The following is a 16,633-nucleotide window of genomic DNA, read 5'->3' on the forward strand; positions in this document are numbered from 1 at the left end:
ATATATATATATACACACACACACACACACACACACACACATATATATATATATTTTATTTTTTTTTAGATGGAGTCTCACTCTGTCACGCTGGCTAGAGTGCAGTGGCGTGATCTCAGCTCACTACAACCTCCGCCTCCTAGATTCAAGTGATTTTCCTGTCTCAGACTCCCAAGTAGTTGAGATTACAAGCATGCACCACCATGCACCATGCCTGGCTAATTTTTGTATTTTCAGTAGAGACAGGGTTTCACCATGTTGTTGGCCAGGCTGGTCCCGAACCCCTGACCTCAGGTGGTCTGCCCACATCAGCCTCCCAAAGTGCTAAGATTACAGGCGTGAGCCACCACACCCAGCCCCCATATACTTTTATTTTTTTTGAGATGGAGTCTCGCTCTGTCGCCCAGGCTGGAGTGCAGTGGCGCGATCTTGGCTTACTGCAACCTCCGCCTCCTGGGTTTAAGCAATTCTCTGCCTCAGCCTCCCAAGTAGCTGGGATTACAGACACGTGCCACCACACCTGGCTAACTTTTGTATTTTTAGTAGAGACAAGGTTTCACCATCTTGGCCAGGCTGGTCTTGAACTCTTGACCTCATGATCCAGCCACCTCGGTCTCCCAAAGTGCTGGGATTATAGGTGTGAGCCACCGCACCGGGCCCCCCATATAGTTTTAAAAGAAATTATACTGCTCTTTTTTCCTGGTAAATAATTAAAGCAAAATTTGACTTCTAATTATTTTAAGTAACATAAAACATTCACTTTCATGTGGGTTTTTCCCTTCACTAGACAAACAGTTTCCAAATTCTAAAGGGGTATCTTAGGGATCTTCTGGAATCGAAGAGCGCCCCCCCCCCCGCCCCCAACCTTTCACCTTGGAAAAAAAGACGGAAAATGCCAGCTTTCCAGGTAAAGAGAGTTAAACAGAAACATGCCTAGCAATTTGGTACACTTGATCTCATCTGCATATTGGGTAGTTCAGAGCCAAAAACCAAGTCTCCAAATCATCTCTATTTAAGGCCCACATTAAAATAAAAAATCTGGCATCACACTCACTGGGGCTCCCATTGAATATACTGGGGCAAAGGCAATGCCAGCATCTGTAGACCCCACACGTAGCTTTCCAGCTGTTGTAGTCAGCAAATCCCGTAAGGTTGAGCCTTGTTCATTATTCTGGGACACAAGAGGTGATGTTCTGCCATTTGGAGATTCAGAGTTGTCTTGTTCTCTTTCTTCTTTAATTTGGTTTTCAAGGGTAAGTTCTTTGTTTTCTGAAATAGAAAATTTCACAGATTTTGTTTTGTTTTGTTTTGAGACGGAGTCTCATTCTGTTGCCCAGGCTGGAGTGCAGTGGTGTGACCTCGGCTCACTGCAACCTCTGCTTCCCAGGTTCAAGTGGTTCTCCTGTCTCAGCTTCCCGAGTAGCTGGGACTACAGGCATGTGCCACCAGGCCCAGCTAATTTTTCTGTATTTTTAGTAGAGACAGGGTTTCCTCATGTTGGTCAGGCTGATCTTGAACTCCTGACCTCAAATGATCTGCCCAGCTTGGCCTCCCAAAGTGCTGGGATTACAGGTGTGAGCCATCGTGCCCAGCCCTTACAAATTTTAATTCTATTAAGCATGGTGCTAAAGTACAGACAAAACTGGCCCCAGCATTTTCTACTGTGAGATAAAAACTGAAGGAAGCATTAGTGATTTATTCACCTAAACACAAACCTGAGGATGAGTGAGGTTTGAGACCAGCCTGGCCAAATGGATTCAATCTAAATATAAAAAAGCCTTCCTCAATATTTAAGACATGTTTACACCTGTTACGAATGAAAAACACTACAGCAAAGACAGGTAGAAAATACAGGTTAAGTTGTCCGGGCACGGTGGCTCATACCTGTAATCCCAGCACTTTGGGAGGCTAAGGCAGGTGGATCACTTGCGGTCAGGAGTTCAAGACCAACCTGGCCAACATGCTGAAACCCCGTCTCTACTAAAAATATAAAAATTAGCTGGGCATTGTGGCACGTGCCTGTACTCCCCGCTACTTGGGAGGCTGAGGCACGAGAATCGCTGGAACCTGGAAGTCAGAGGTTGCAGTGAGCCGAGATCATGCCATTGCACTCCAGCCTGGACAACAGTGAGACTGTCTCAAAAAAAAAAAAAAAAAAAACAAAAAACAAAACAAAAAAAGAAGACATAGGTAAGTTACACTTCTAGTGCTCTGGTGGCTTTATCAATATGCTCATTCACAAACAATTCTGTAACTAACAAAGGAAGGCTAAGGCTGGGTATGGTGGCTCATGTCTGTAATCTCAGCACTCTGGGAAGACGAGGTAGACTGCTTGAGCCCAGGAGTTCGAGAACAATCTGGGCAACATGGCAAAACTTCATGTCTACAAAAACTAAAAAAAAAAAAAAAAATTGGCCTGGCATGGTGGTTCACGCCTGTAATCCTAACACTTTGGGAGGCCAAGGCGGATGGATTACCTGAGGTCAGGAGTTTGAGACCAGCCTGGCCAACATGGTGAAGCCCTGTCTCTACTAAAAATACACAATTAGCTGGGCGTGGTGATGCATTCCTTTAGTCCCAGCTACTTGGGAGGCTGAGGCAGGACAATCACTTAAACCTGGGAGGCAGAGATTGCAGTGAGCCAAGATCGTGCCATTGCACTCCAGACTGGGCAACAAGAGCAAAACTCTGTGCTCCCCCACCCCCAAAAAGAAAATTAGGCATGGTGGTACATGCCTGTAGTATCAGCTATTTGGGAGGCTGAACTGGGAGGAGCGCCTGGGCCTGAGAGGTCAAGGCTGCAGTGAGCAACGATTGTGCCACTGCACTCCAGCCTGGGTGATAGTCTCAAAAAAACAAAAACAAAAACAACAAAAAAACAACAGGCTAGTTCCTAATAAGTGAAGACAAAATGTTTTACATTGAACCTAACCCATAATTCAAGCAAAAGACCGAAGTAAATTGTTTACCTCAATATTAACAGTACTTTATTGTACAATAGTACATTGTTGGTTAATTATACTATACTCCTCTCACACATACCTAAATAATCAATTATATTTACCTTTTTTCTCCTCTCTGGCTTTTTGCTCTGCAAGATCTGCTAACCAGTGCAGTGGTGACTGGGATTCTGGAGGAGTTAACTTGTTATCTGTGCCTACTTCACTCTCTGGGCTGCTGCCACCATTTTTCTCAGACTTCTGAGGAGTATTTTGCTGCTGAGACTCAGGCATGCACAGAGAAATTTTATTACTGTGATTAAGAACATTCTGTAAAACCTACAAAGGTAGAACAATTACATTTTTAAACACTTTATTCAATTAGTTATAGATACAAAAAATTCACACAGAAACACAGCAAATGTAATTCATACGTAAGCCCTATATCAAATTTCAAATAAATATCAAAGTTGACTAATTTAACCACAGATTTTATTTGAATAACCAGAGATTTTTACTCACTTGAGATACACCATTCATTGTAGGAAAATTTCCAACTTGTAAATTCTGTTTGTTAGTACAATGACAATGGGATTTAATACCATATTTTTCCCTAAGAGTGTGCATGGCATCTAGAAGATCTGTCAAAACTACAAAATAAAATGGTAGTTAATAAAAAGATTACCACTAGTTGTTAATGCTGTAAAATTTTTTTCTTACAATATTTTATATTATAATTGGGAATAATGGAGGTTTTCTTGTGCCCTTTAAATTTCTTCCATTTTTCTCCATTCTCTTCTATCTATTACAGATTTGATTATTCAACCAAATTTATGTTCTCTTTTTTTTGTTGTTGTTTGAGACGGAGTCTCGCTCTGTCACCCAGGCTGGAGTGCAGTGGCGCCATCTGGGCTCACTGCAAGCCCCGCCCCCCAGGTTCATGCCATTCTCCTGCCTCAGCCTCCCGAGTAGCTGGGACTACAGGCGCCTGCCACCACACCTGGCTAATTTTTTGTATTTTTAGTAGAGACAGGGTTTCACCGTGTTAGCCAGGATGGGCTCGATCTCCTGACCTCATCATCCGCCCGCCTCGGCCTCCCAAAATGCTGGGATTACAGGCATGAGCCACCGCGCCCAGCCAAATTTACATTCTCTATTCTTTTCTCTCTTATCTTTATTAAAAATTAGATATGCTCAAAAATTGTAAGAGGCTTTCATTAAAAATCCAATAGGCCTTTTCATTACACTCTAGCTTTCCACTTCTAATGGTGAACTTTCTTCATCACTGAGGCTTGGACTTATCTTCTGAGCTTTATTACATAGAGGATTTCCAATAATTGAGCAAGACAATTCAAAACTAGTTAAATCTTCTCTCTCCACCCTGTTATACTTCTAGATACTCCTTTAAGTGTTTCCTTAATCTGGAGCAACCAAGAGCAGTTTTATTAAATGAAGAAGATATACTTACCAGAACCAGGTATAATTTGGGTTGGCATTAAATGTTTGTGATCATGAGGCTGTCCCTTCACACACTTCATCCAAGCATACAGTTCTTTATCTGTAAGATAATATACCTTGTTGTATATCACACTCATGGTTTCATAATTATAAATTGATGGTGTAAAGAACTTAACGATTATATAAAATGTTTCATTGGCTAGACTCACAGCCAATGAGAAAAAAAAATAAAAATAATGAAATAAAATGTCAATGATCTGCTTTAGATGTTTGGCTCTGAAACAAGTCAGGAAAAACAGTTCCACCATTTCCTGAATTTTATAAAAACATTGACACAAAATGGGTATGATAGCCTTTCTAAAAATTACCAGTCATTATTATTAGTCATCTCTATCTTTGTAGCTGATCTTCTATCTCTTAGCTGCTTTCTGTGCCAAACAGAATTTATGCCTGATCCTAGTACATCAGACTGACACAGTTTGAGATGATTGTTAATTCATTTTCCTCTTATGCTTCAAAGACATGTAGAGGAACATGAGACATGTGAAAAAGCTGGTACCATACAGTTACTATTAACTGCTATTGCTGACTTCAAATAAGGTTTCATCCCTGAAGTTGTAAACAATTAGGGCATAGCATAGGGCATAACAAAGAATAAAAGCATTTGATACCTTGATCTCAAGAACTTTCTCTACAAATTTAGTGACACAGATAGCTACTTACGATGTGGCTACAAGAGTTTCTGTGTCACAAAGCTCAATAAACTCGGCATAAAAAAATCTAGAACTAGGCCAGGCACAGTGGCTCACACCTGTAATCCCAGCATTTTGGGAGGCCAAGGCAGCGGATCACTTGAGGTCAGGACTTCAAGACCAGCCTGGCCAACATGGTGAAACCCTATTTCTACTAAAAATAAAAAATTAGCCAGGTGTGGTGACGCATGCCTGTAGTCCCAGCTACTTGGGAGGCTGAGGCAGGAGAATCACTTGAACCCAGGAGGTGGAGGTTGCAGCAAGCCAAGATTGCGCCATTGCACTCCAGCCTGGGTGACAAAGCGAGACTCCATCTCAAAAAAAAAAACAAAAAACTAGAACTATTGTTTCATAAAAATATACATTAAATAAAATTCAAACCCAGTCTAAAACCAGTTACCTTTAAGAGCTTTGACTTTCCTCTGCAAAACCTACATGGTAACTTGCAAATATTTTATATATTGCTTATATTTTAGACACTTATGTTGATCACCACTACATGAAGCTATATATTAAACCTACTCAATCTGAGTTTTATTATAATATTTAATAGTAAAATAGATATATAGATAGTATGGACAATAACCTAAGGCATAAGTTACACTTAAAAGAATGATACGATGGCCAGGCACGGTGGCTCACGCTTGTAATCCCAGCACTTTGGGAGGCTGAGGTGGGCCGATCACGAGGTCAGGAGATCGAGACCACGGTGAAACCCCGTCTCTACTAAAAATACAAAAAAATTAGCCAGGCTTGGTGGTGGACACCTGTAGTCCCAGCTACTCGGAGAGGCTAGGCAGGAGAATGGTGTGAACCCAGGAGGCGGAGGCTGCAGTGAGCTGAGATCGCGCCACTGCACTCCAGCCTGGGCAACAGAGCGAGACTGTCTCAAAAAAAAAAGAAAAAAGAATGATACGGTAACTAACAAGACTATGCTTTCAAAATTAATACTACTATGAAAATCAGCAGGCTGGGCATGGTGGCTCACGCCTGTAATCCCAGCACTTTGGGAGGCTGAGGTGGGTGATCAGCTGAGGTCAGGAGTTTGAGACCAGCCTGGCCAACTTGGTAAAACTGCGTCTCTACTAAAAATACAAAATTAGGCATGGTGGCACATGCCTGTAATCCCAGCTACTGGGGAGGCTGAGGCAGGAGAATTACTTGAATCCAGGAGGCCAAGATTGCGCCATTGCACTCCAGCCTGGGCAACAAGAGTGAAACTCCGTCTCAACAACAACATCCAAAAAAAGAAAAAGAAAAAGAAAATCAGCAGCAATACAATAATTTAGTTTTAATATAAATATTCTTTATCTTATTCACAAAAAGGATTTATGGTAGCTTACATATATATACATACGTACAACACAGCAAAATAGAGTACATTAAAATTAACTTTTTTAATTTGGCAAAGGAAAACCAAAAGTAATATGAAACCAGGAAAAAAGGAATTTGAAATGCACGTCATGTCATCAAATTTTATAACAATTGAAAATATCAAAATACATGTATTGTGGTTTCACATTTTACTCATATTAACATATTTATTGCATGTCCCAGAAACACTTAGCTGTAGACGTTCAGCTACGCTTCCACATTTGCTCAGGTTTCTTTGGTAAGAAAGGGTAAGAGACTTTGGTTAATCCTATCAGTAGAAGATACTGATGGTTAAATCATGGTTCATCTACCTGATATACCACTCTGAAAAAAGAGTGGCCTGAAATGAAAATGACATTCATTACTTTGAGACAGACAATCTATACTAAGTACTTCTAATGTTTCCACAATATTAATCCTCTTATTTCATCAGAACTCTACTCCTAACAAAAAATTCAATACCAGCTTTAGGTAGTCACTTCCAAAATTGCCTTGGATAATCTTTCTAAAACACTTTTGTTTCATTTAATTACTTCCTTTTTGAGACAGGATATCACTGTGTCACCCAGGCTGGAGTGCAATGGGGCAATCACAGTTCACTGCAGCCTCCATCTCCTGGGGTTCAGGTGATCCTCCGACCTCAGCCTCCCAGGTAACTGGGACTACAGGCACACACCACCATGTGCAGCTGATTTTTTGTAATTTTTTTTTGTAGAGATGGGGTTTTGCCATGTTGCCCAGGCTGGTCTTCAACACCTGGGTTCAAGCATCTTTGGAAGCCAGCCTTGGCCTCCCAAAGTGCTGAGATTACAGGCATGAGCCACAGTGCCCAGCCCACACACTGGAATCTTAAAGCAACAAGGCCTAACCTAAATTTGGGCTACATTAAAGAACTATCTGACTGAAATGAGAAGATAGATATACTCATGAGGCTGATGGGTGTAGATGCAATTTAATTCTGGAAAATATAGCCATTAATAAACTGTGGTTACTTCTCCTCTTAAAAACAAACTGAAAAAAATTCCTTATACATTAATATGGAAAGTAGGAATAAAAAAACACATCTCATGTTCTAGAAGAGTGATCCTAAAGAAAATATAAAAAACTTCAATTTATATAAACTTATATACCAACCTCTAGAACTCTTCCTTTCCTTTGCCTTGTAACAATCTAAGCAGACCACAAATCCACATTTTTGGCAGACCCAGTGAATGTTAAACAATGTTGCTTCACATGCATCACACATCTCCCGGACTCCTCTCACTGCTCTTTTCCAGGCAATTTTGGCTGAAATACAGAAAAAACAAAAATTTAAAGGCAAACATGCTCTTTTCCAAGGCAATTTTGGCTGAAATACAGAAGAAATAAAAATGTAAAGGGAAACCAAGAACTTTCAAGGCTATATTAACTGAAGACCCATAGATTTCTTGAAGTAATTTGTAATTCTCTTTAGAAGACTCATAAATGATCATAAGTGAAAAATAAAAATGCCTTACATCTAAGCAGGGTTTCTCAACTCTGGTACTTTTGACATTTTAGGTTGAATAATTCTTTGTTGGGAGGGATTACTCTGTGCATTACAGACTGTTCAGTGGCATCTGTAGCCTCTACCTATTAGATGTTGGCAACATATCCTTAACTCCCTCAGTTATGCAACCAAAGATGTCTCCAGTCATTGCTAAGTGTCCCCTGGAGGGGCAAACCAGTGATTTCAAGGAAGGGAAGGAAAAGAAGCTAATATTCAGAGCATCTACTATGTTAGGAACTATTAAGTACTTCAGTAAACATAATTAACATAACTACTTTCTAAACAAATTAATGAGATAGTTATCTTTCCTATTTTCCAGACCTGCCTGATACCCAGAGAGGTTATTTGCCAAAGGTAACAGTTAAACAGGGAGTAAAGCTGAGATTCCAATACAAATAACTGGGGTAGATTATGTCTTTATAAGCCAAATGTTGAAATTTCACAATTTGCATCCAAAGTGGGTTTAACACATTAATGTTGTAATGGCAGAAACAGCAAAATGCTATTGTGATTTCATAAATGGTTAATTGACTCAATTCACCCTCTATAGGAAAATATCTGTAACCTTAAATACATACTGTAAAAAGGTATCATTATCATAATTAAAAATCAAGGTTAGATAAGATTAGGGACTTCTTTCATAAACATAACTCAAAGAGAAATTCTTAAAATGAAATTTGTGCAGTTCATGTTATATTTAACTTCCTTACCATCCTTTTTCACCCAGGACAAAGCTGTTTTTTCAGATGTTACTAATTGACAGAACTTATCACCTATTATATCCAAGATATATTTAGAAGTCTCTATATCTAGTTCATCATCTTCATAATTTTCATGTGTCCACAAACTCATAGCTTCATCATCATATTGGTCAGGAGAAGAGAAACCATCTATTCTAACTACTCCGTTTTTACTAAATGACAACCTGAAATATTAAAACATAAAAGCATTAGGTACCAACATATTAAAACATAAGTCCAGTCTTTAAAATTGTAAATTTATAATTATGTTTATATTGCATTATAAAATATGAATTACATTAAAAACAGGAAAACAGGTTAATTCTTCACACACTAATTATTGAATTAATTTAAATAACTCATAGGTGTTATGCAAATGGCAATAAGTAGTACTAATTTTAGGATATTTCAAGAAATAAGATGACTTATACTTACCTAATTCCAACAAAATGAAAACTGTGTACATGTTTGATGAATGACAAGAGTAAAAATGTGGGCCCAATGTTGCCCAGAGCAATGTCGTTATTTTATACATAATCTAAATCAGGAATCACTAAAGCTGAAATGGCCTAAATCTGAAATGGCCTTAAGACTTTCACCAGGAGGACTTTAAAAATGCCAACTATACATACATTTTCATTAATTAGATTGACACATTATTGAAGTGATTTAAGAGAACAAGGATGAAATTCTTAATAGTTTTATAGGAACCCCGTTAATGTGCTTACTTGCTCTTAGCTTCTGATATCCAAATAACTACTCTATTCAGAGAAGTTTATGGTAAACGGAAGGCAAAATTGCCATTCTCTTACTGGCTGGTGGTTATTCCTCAATTATATTGCACTTCACTCTCTTTACTCTCAAATAGGTGAGGTCTAAGATACAAGTCATACTGTATTTTTCATATGAACAGCAACATTTCTTTTATCCCTACTTTTCGTATCTTTATTATCTTTCCAAAGTTTCCTTCTTTTTAAACCAAATTTCTCCTTTTTGTCATAACCCAGCATCTTATTTTGGTTATATGTTATAATCTTTGCCTGAACATTTCTTTCCTTCAGACTTTTACTAGATTTTCTTAGGCCTCAAACCTACTTTCCTTTTGATTCCTTTTTTCATCTCTTCTGCACTTCCATGGGTACTACCTCTTATAATTATTCCCTGAAATTGTCTGTCCTTTAGGGATTGTTGGCTACAAAGTGAAGAAAGAGAACCTGGTCCATTCTTATCAACACATATTTTTGGAGGTCTATACTGGGCTACCAGCATAGAGTATTCCGCAGAGTAAAGTGTCTCAATTTCTTAGGAAGATAATTACAGCTAACAACAGAGCATTTCATATGTGCATGGGACTACACTTAAGGACTTGGCATACTTTATCTCATTTAACCTTCATTAAACCTCTCCTAGGTAGGTACTAACATTTACATTTTGCAGATGAGACAGGCTTAGTTGTCCTACCACAGTTAATAAACTCACACAGGAACTAAGGGACAGAGATGGAATTCACAACTAGAAATGACTGATTCTGGAGTGTGACATGTTAATTAGTCTTTACTGTCTCGGTTATCCAGCTATTCTTTAGTTGAACTCTTACAAGTCTACCTTTAAGTTTTTAATTTTAAAATATTATTTGGTAATATTCATATAAAATTAATATATAGGTTAACAACTGTTAAGAAAAAAAATCATTTTCTCATTAAGAATAAATCTCTCAGAACAGAAAGGTCATATGGAACATGAGTAATAATGTATGTATTTAGTCTAATAGTTAGAAATTGTTAAAATTTAGCATAAAAATGTTTAATAACTCTTTTATAATGTTTCCAAAACATGGAGACTCAAAGACTTATTCCCTCATCCAAAAGGGACACTCAGAGTAACACTATATAATTTCCAATATCAAATCAATAAATTACTTTTTTCCCAATCTCATATTTTCACTTACCGTCTAAAGTAGTAAAATCTACAAAATACTGGCGAGTGAGCTGGTTCTTCTCCTTTTTTACTGCGAATAAGTCTACATTCTCGACACTTTTGTAAATTAGGCCCTATCTCACAGCAGGAGTCATCCTGTAAAAAGGATTCCCCAGTTTGCTTCAGCTTCTTGACTTTACGCCAATCTTTCAACACTGAACGAGGAATGCCAGCTGTAAAATCAGTAGGAAAGTTTTAGCAAGATTATGCTTTGTAGAAAGCTAAAACTCCTTGAGATGAAATTCAAGTCAGTTATACAATTGTGATGATACAGTAAGACTTTAGTAAAGAAGCAAAGACATTAAGAGCTCTAGGTACCGATTAATGACTAAAAAGTGCAGCAGTGTTTCTATTTACTTACTAACCAATTCTACTAACCAAATGAACCACTCTGATGTCAAGTGTACTGAAAATGCAGAACCAAGTTTTCCAGCTGACTGAACTCTTTAAATATTAAATATTCGTGTATGTATAATAGCAAACATAAGAATCATTCATATTCTGTGCATATCAATAACTGAAAATACAGTCCTTCTATACCAAAAGTTGGTTTATGTAGGAGAAAGCTCTTTCAAGATCCACAGCAAGAACGTAAAGATCAAAGGTTTATACAGTTAGAAACTACAGGTTAGTTTCAACATATTTCTATTGAAATACATAATCTGATTTTCCAAGGTAAGTGTGGCTCATTAAAACAAGTGGTAATTTTATAAAACCTGTATTTGGCAGAAGTGCTGAGCTATTTCTCCTAACATCTTTCCTTTATTATAATACCCTGCATTTGATATCAACATACTGATGGTGGCAGTATCTTTTAGAAAAATAAAAGGGTTTGAAGAAGGTAAAAGGAAAAAGAAATTAACTTGGCTATCTTTACTGATGAATTAAAAAAGCCATCAAAAAAGTAAAAAGGACAAAACTCTAATGCATTATACAGTCTAATATGTGAAAAAAAATCAACTTATTTACATACACTACATCATTGCTCAATCACATTTACTGACTTATGTTTAATAAGTATAAGAACATTGGCTCAAGAAATCTGTCATCTAGAGAGTAAGAAGAATTTCTGGACCAAGAGGAACTCCAAAAATTAAATGATGTCTATTAAAATTTTAAAAACATATTTATTTAAAAGCAAGCTGTCTGGGCACGGTGGCTCATGCCTGTAATCCCAGTACTTTGGGAGGCTGAGGCGGGCGGATCACCTGAGGTCGGGAGTTCGAGACCAGCCTGACCAACATGGTGAAATCCCGTCTCTACTAAAATACAAAAAATTAGCCTGGCATGGTGGCACGTGCCATCCAGCTACTCGGGAGGCTGAGGCAGGAGAATCGCTTGAACCCGCAAGGCAGATGTTGCAGTGAGCCAACATTGCGCTACTGCACTCCAGCCTGGTGACAGAGCAAGACTCCGTCCAAAAAAAACAAAAAAGAGGAAAGAAAGAAAGAAAAAAAAAAAAAGCAAGCTATGTTGGGGTCCAGGTGCAGTGGCTCATGCCTGTAATCCCAGAACTTTAGGAGGCTGAGGTGGGTGGATCACTTGAGGCCAGGAGTTCAAGACCAGTCTGGCCAATAGGTGAACCCCGTCTCTACCAAAAATACAAAAATTAGCCAGGCGCGGTAGCACGCGCCTGTAATTCCAGCTACTCAGGAGGCTGAGGCACAAGAACTGCTTGAGCCCAGGGCGTGGAAGTTGCAGTGGGGTGAGATCGTGCCACTGGATTCCAGCCTGGGTGATGGAGTAAGACTCTGTCTAAAAATATATATAAATAAAATAAAAGCAAGCTATGTTAGGATCAGCAATTAGTTGTTGGCTCTAACTTGTAAGTGTACTTATTGCACCCATAATTAATGTATCTATATGTCAGACATTAGATTTACATAGTTTGCTATTTCTGTCATGCTGAAAGAATAAAACTGTATTTCCTACCCTTGTGTTTTCTAATCATGCCCAATGTGTGGATCAGATGTACAGCTATTCTCCTGAGACTACATACTTCTTGCAGAAACTTAGAAAGCACTGTGTTTAAATAAACCATATAGAGTGGCCCATTTGAAATCAGGTCCAATTATTAAGCACTTCTAGAATTGCTGCCTCGTTCTTTACAATTACATGCTTTCCCCTCTCTGTCTCTAACTTAGGTTAAGGAACCATTTAGCTTAATCCACTAGAGAAACACCCATGTGTATAACCACACACCACATCTCCCAGTTATGGTATAAACCCATTTCCAGAAGACTTACGTAAAATGTTTATTTCCTCCATTGTGCAAAAGACAGATTTTTCCTATGAACTGTGTAAAATATTCAGAGCTTTTACAAGTTGGAATGAATGATAGAATTGTTATACTGCTGATAAATTTTTATTTGGTACACTTGCTTCTAATCATCTATTTACTTTTCAATTTATTACACTAGAATAAACTAAATACAGTCTATTTCCATTTTTATTATATGCCTTTAATTCCAGATAATGGAACAGTTCAGAGTATGGATCACCATACCACTGTGAACAACTCAGATAGTACTATAGTAAAGAATCAGACATTTCAAAGCAAATCTCAATTATGTGACACAAAATAGGCATTTAGAGCTTTTTTTCAATAAAAGAATAAATGAGTACAAAGACATTAAGGCCCAATTCATATGGAGAGCTTTTGATATTATAATTTTTGCTTCTAGACAAGGCCACACATGACTGCAACTAACTCCTTTTATGAATTTAACTGTCATAGTATTTGTACAATAAATAAAACTTCATCCTTCAATTCCATATATATATAATTTACTGGCAATATATAAAATCTAAAAGTTTGAGATTAAGACACTTAGTCAACAAAAAAACACCTAACTCAATGGATACTTATTCATTTATAGTAAGAACCTTAGTTCTCTAGTAGCAAATCCACAAACAGCTGCTCTAACAGAAAACTGGGGAGGAAGAAAATAAGACACAAATACTCGCCAAACATTAATCTCTGATATGCCACCCCCTTAAAACATATTTTTTTGGAGATATAGAAATTAACTTTGATCATAAACCACTGGTTTTGTATTGTAGAATTTATATACTTAAATACAGTGGCAATTTCAGATCATAAAATTAAATGTAAAAATTAGATAAAATGTAAGATAGAAGTAAATAAAACATAAAAATTAATGGAGAAAAAGCGACTGACTTTTAATTAAGAGAAACAAAAAGGTAGCAGAGAGGAAGACATTCCAAAACCGTAGATAAAACAAAATCTATTATATCTAGCTTTAATGTACTAAGAAACACACTATTATGTGTATGTGTATATAAAATATATAATTATACATGTATAATGGTATATGTAATCATATTACATAGTTGAGGTGTAAGCCTAACTCATTCTTTTTGATTGACCATGACTGATGACAATTCTACTAAACATTAGAAAGAAAATGGACATTATTTAATCCATGAAGTAGATAATCCATTCCTATTTAGAAGTTCCCTGACTTATGAAAACTCCCAACTTAAAAAACTTTTCTGTGCTCAGGAGCCTCAGGCAGGAGGATTGCCTGAGCCCAGGAGTTGGAGGCTGCTGTGTACTATTGTTACACCTGTGAATATCCACTGCACTCCAGCCTGGGCAATGTAGGGAGACTGTCTCTAAAAAAATATTTAAGAAAAAAAAAACTTTTCTAGGTAGCCTAGAACAAAAGCAAGTCAACTCTGTCCACAATTAATAGATGACATCTAATATTGACTTAATATTACTTTGGACTTGGTGAACAAATGGGTCATAAAACAGCCTCTCTAAAGCTACATGCTAGTTACCAAGCAGGGGAGATTTGACTAAACATTACAATCTGGAGGAAAAAAAAGGCACTCATTCTGGCCCTTTTCTTAGAACTCTTACTTGTGAATATGTACATTCGTCTCAAGATGAAAAGAGAATACGTATTTCACTAAGACTTAATTTCATAAATTTAACTTCAGAAGAGTTTTCTAGGCATTAAAACCTGGAAGCTACCTATCTTTTGTTTTTGTTTTTTAAGTTTTACTCAAGTATCTGAACACCCAACACCAAAGGAAATGTCATATAAGACAGAAGAGAAACAAATTGCTCACACTAAGCCTATTATGAATTCATGGGGGCAGTGAGGGAGAGTAAGGGGAACACATACGAAAAAGCAACAGTGTATATATAATCCAATATTCAAGTAAATGGCAGGTATCCTTCGATGTTAATCCCCCTCTCTGTCTTCTGACTATGCTTGCATTTCAGTCTGTCAGTCTCTGGCTCTAGTTGAGTTTGTCCTTTGTTCTTTCACTTTCTGACTGTCCTTTTCTATGATTCCATCCTCCTGTTTTCCTCTCCTTCACTTTGCCTCTGGTTTCCACACAGGCATGTGGGAAAACCTCATTCAGTTAAAAGGCACAAATGGGAGCCTTCAAGCATCCAAGTGCTTGTCAAAGTACTTCTTGAGTGTCCACATTGTCACAGATATTTCATATATTGTATGTGGATGAACACACGGACACAGTTAAACTAAGTGCTTTCTGCATTGTGCAACATACCTAAAAAGAAATAAGCAAACTGAGAAAAACTACTACTAGAGTAAAATGATATAGAAACACTTTATAGTGAATATTACTGTTAAGTATCTCTTATTTTGTCCAGGTGTTGCCACAAAGGATGTATAATCAGTTTTGAAACTATTAATATGGCAATTCTTTAACATCAAAATGAATACACAAAACCACAAGCCTCCCCTTTGTTAATTTTTACCTATTGTTAAGGACTGTTTGAATGAGCAGCATTAAATAGATAGTAATTTCCATAAGCTTCCAATTTTGTCACCAGATGATATAAGAGTGAAATACAGTCCACATTCATATTACTCTGAAGTAAAATTGGCCCTCCATAACTGTGGGTTCCAAACCCATGGGTTCAACCTACCGTGGATCAAAAATACTCGGGGGAAAAAAATATTCTACAAAGTTCCAAAAAAACAAAACTTTAATTTGCCATGTGCAGAGTAGTATGTTTGATCCTGCATAAATGATGTGTAAGCATTGTGTTGGGCATTATAAGGAATCTAGAGATGATTTAAAGTATATGGGAGGATGTGTGTAGGTTACATGCAAATATAGTCATACACTATTAGGCAATTTCCTCATTTTGAGAACTTCATAGCATGTACTTACACAAACCTAGCTTACAAACCCATACAGTATTTACTGTACTTTATACTGTAGATAATTGTAACACAAAGTATTTACGTATCTAAACAAAGAAAGAGGTACAGTAAAAACAGTCTTATGATCTTACATGAGACCACTGTCATATATACATTCCATCATTTTTTGTTTATTTTTTGAGACATGGTCTTGCTCTGTTGCCCAGGCTGGAGTGCAGTGGTGCAATCGTGGCTCACTGCAGCTTCAACCACCCCAGCTCAAGTGATCCTCCTGCCTCAGCTTCCCAAAGTGCTGGGATTACAGGAGTGAGCCACTGTGCCCAGCTGTGCATTCTGTCACTGACTGAAAAGTTGTTATGCAGCACATGACTGTAGTATGCTATTTTATATAAGGGATGTGCACATCTATGAGTTTCGGTATCCGTGGAGGCATCCTGGAACCAATCCCCCACAGGTATACCCAGAGACAACTGTAACTGTCTTCTAGAAATTTGCCTCAAAATATGTATATGTGAGCAGAATTTCTTTCCTGACTACATCTTGTTAGAGGTAAATATCTTAGCTGATATTATGAATCCACTTTTGGTGTGACAGCCATAACTGCATTTTGACAATTCTTAGAAATGGCCAAAATTACAAGTAACTACTAAATTCCACGTTAAATTACGCAAATTACCTACAATGACTGTCA

The 16,633-nt window shown here is 37.6% G+C and overlaps 1 protein-coding gene across 4 annotated transcripts in view; it reads right to left on the minus strand.

Moving 5' to 3' along the window:
* The window catches only part of JMJD1C (jumonji domain containing 1C), a 362,166-nt gene that overhangs the window by 22,680 nt on the left and 322,853 nt on the right, over window positions 1–16,633 (minus strand). For all 4 annotated transcript variants that reach the window (XM_030797724.1, XM_030797726.1, XM_030797725.1 and 1 more), the window contains 7 exons: window positions 10,740–10,941; window positions 8,762–8,976; window positions 7,658–7,810; window positions 4,408–4,497; window positions 3,462–3,589; window positions 3,065–3,278; window positions 1,055–1,269 (listed from right to left, as the gene is read on the minus strand). In XM_030797724.1, the coding sequence (XP_030653584.1) occupies window positions 1,055–1,269; window positions 3,065–3,278; window positions 3,462–3,589; window positions 4,408–4,497; window positions 7,658–7,810; window positions 8,762–8,976; window positions 10,740–10,941 (1,217 nt within the window). The remainder of the gene's footprint in view (window positions 1–1,054; window positions 1,270–3,064; window positions 3,279–3,461; window positions 3,590–4,407; window positions 4,498–7,657; window positions 7,811–8,761; window positions 8,977–10,739; window positions 10,942–16,633) is intronic.

The sequence above is a fragment of the Nomascus leucogenys genome, chromosome 18 (genome assembly GCF_006542625.1).
Source record: "Nomascus leucogenys isolate Asia chromosome 18, Asia_NLE_v1, whole genome shotgun sequence".
Taxonomy (NCBI): Eukaryota; Metazoa; Chordata; class Mammalia; order Primates; family Hylobatidae; genus Nomascus; species Nomascus leucogenys.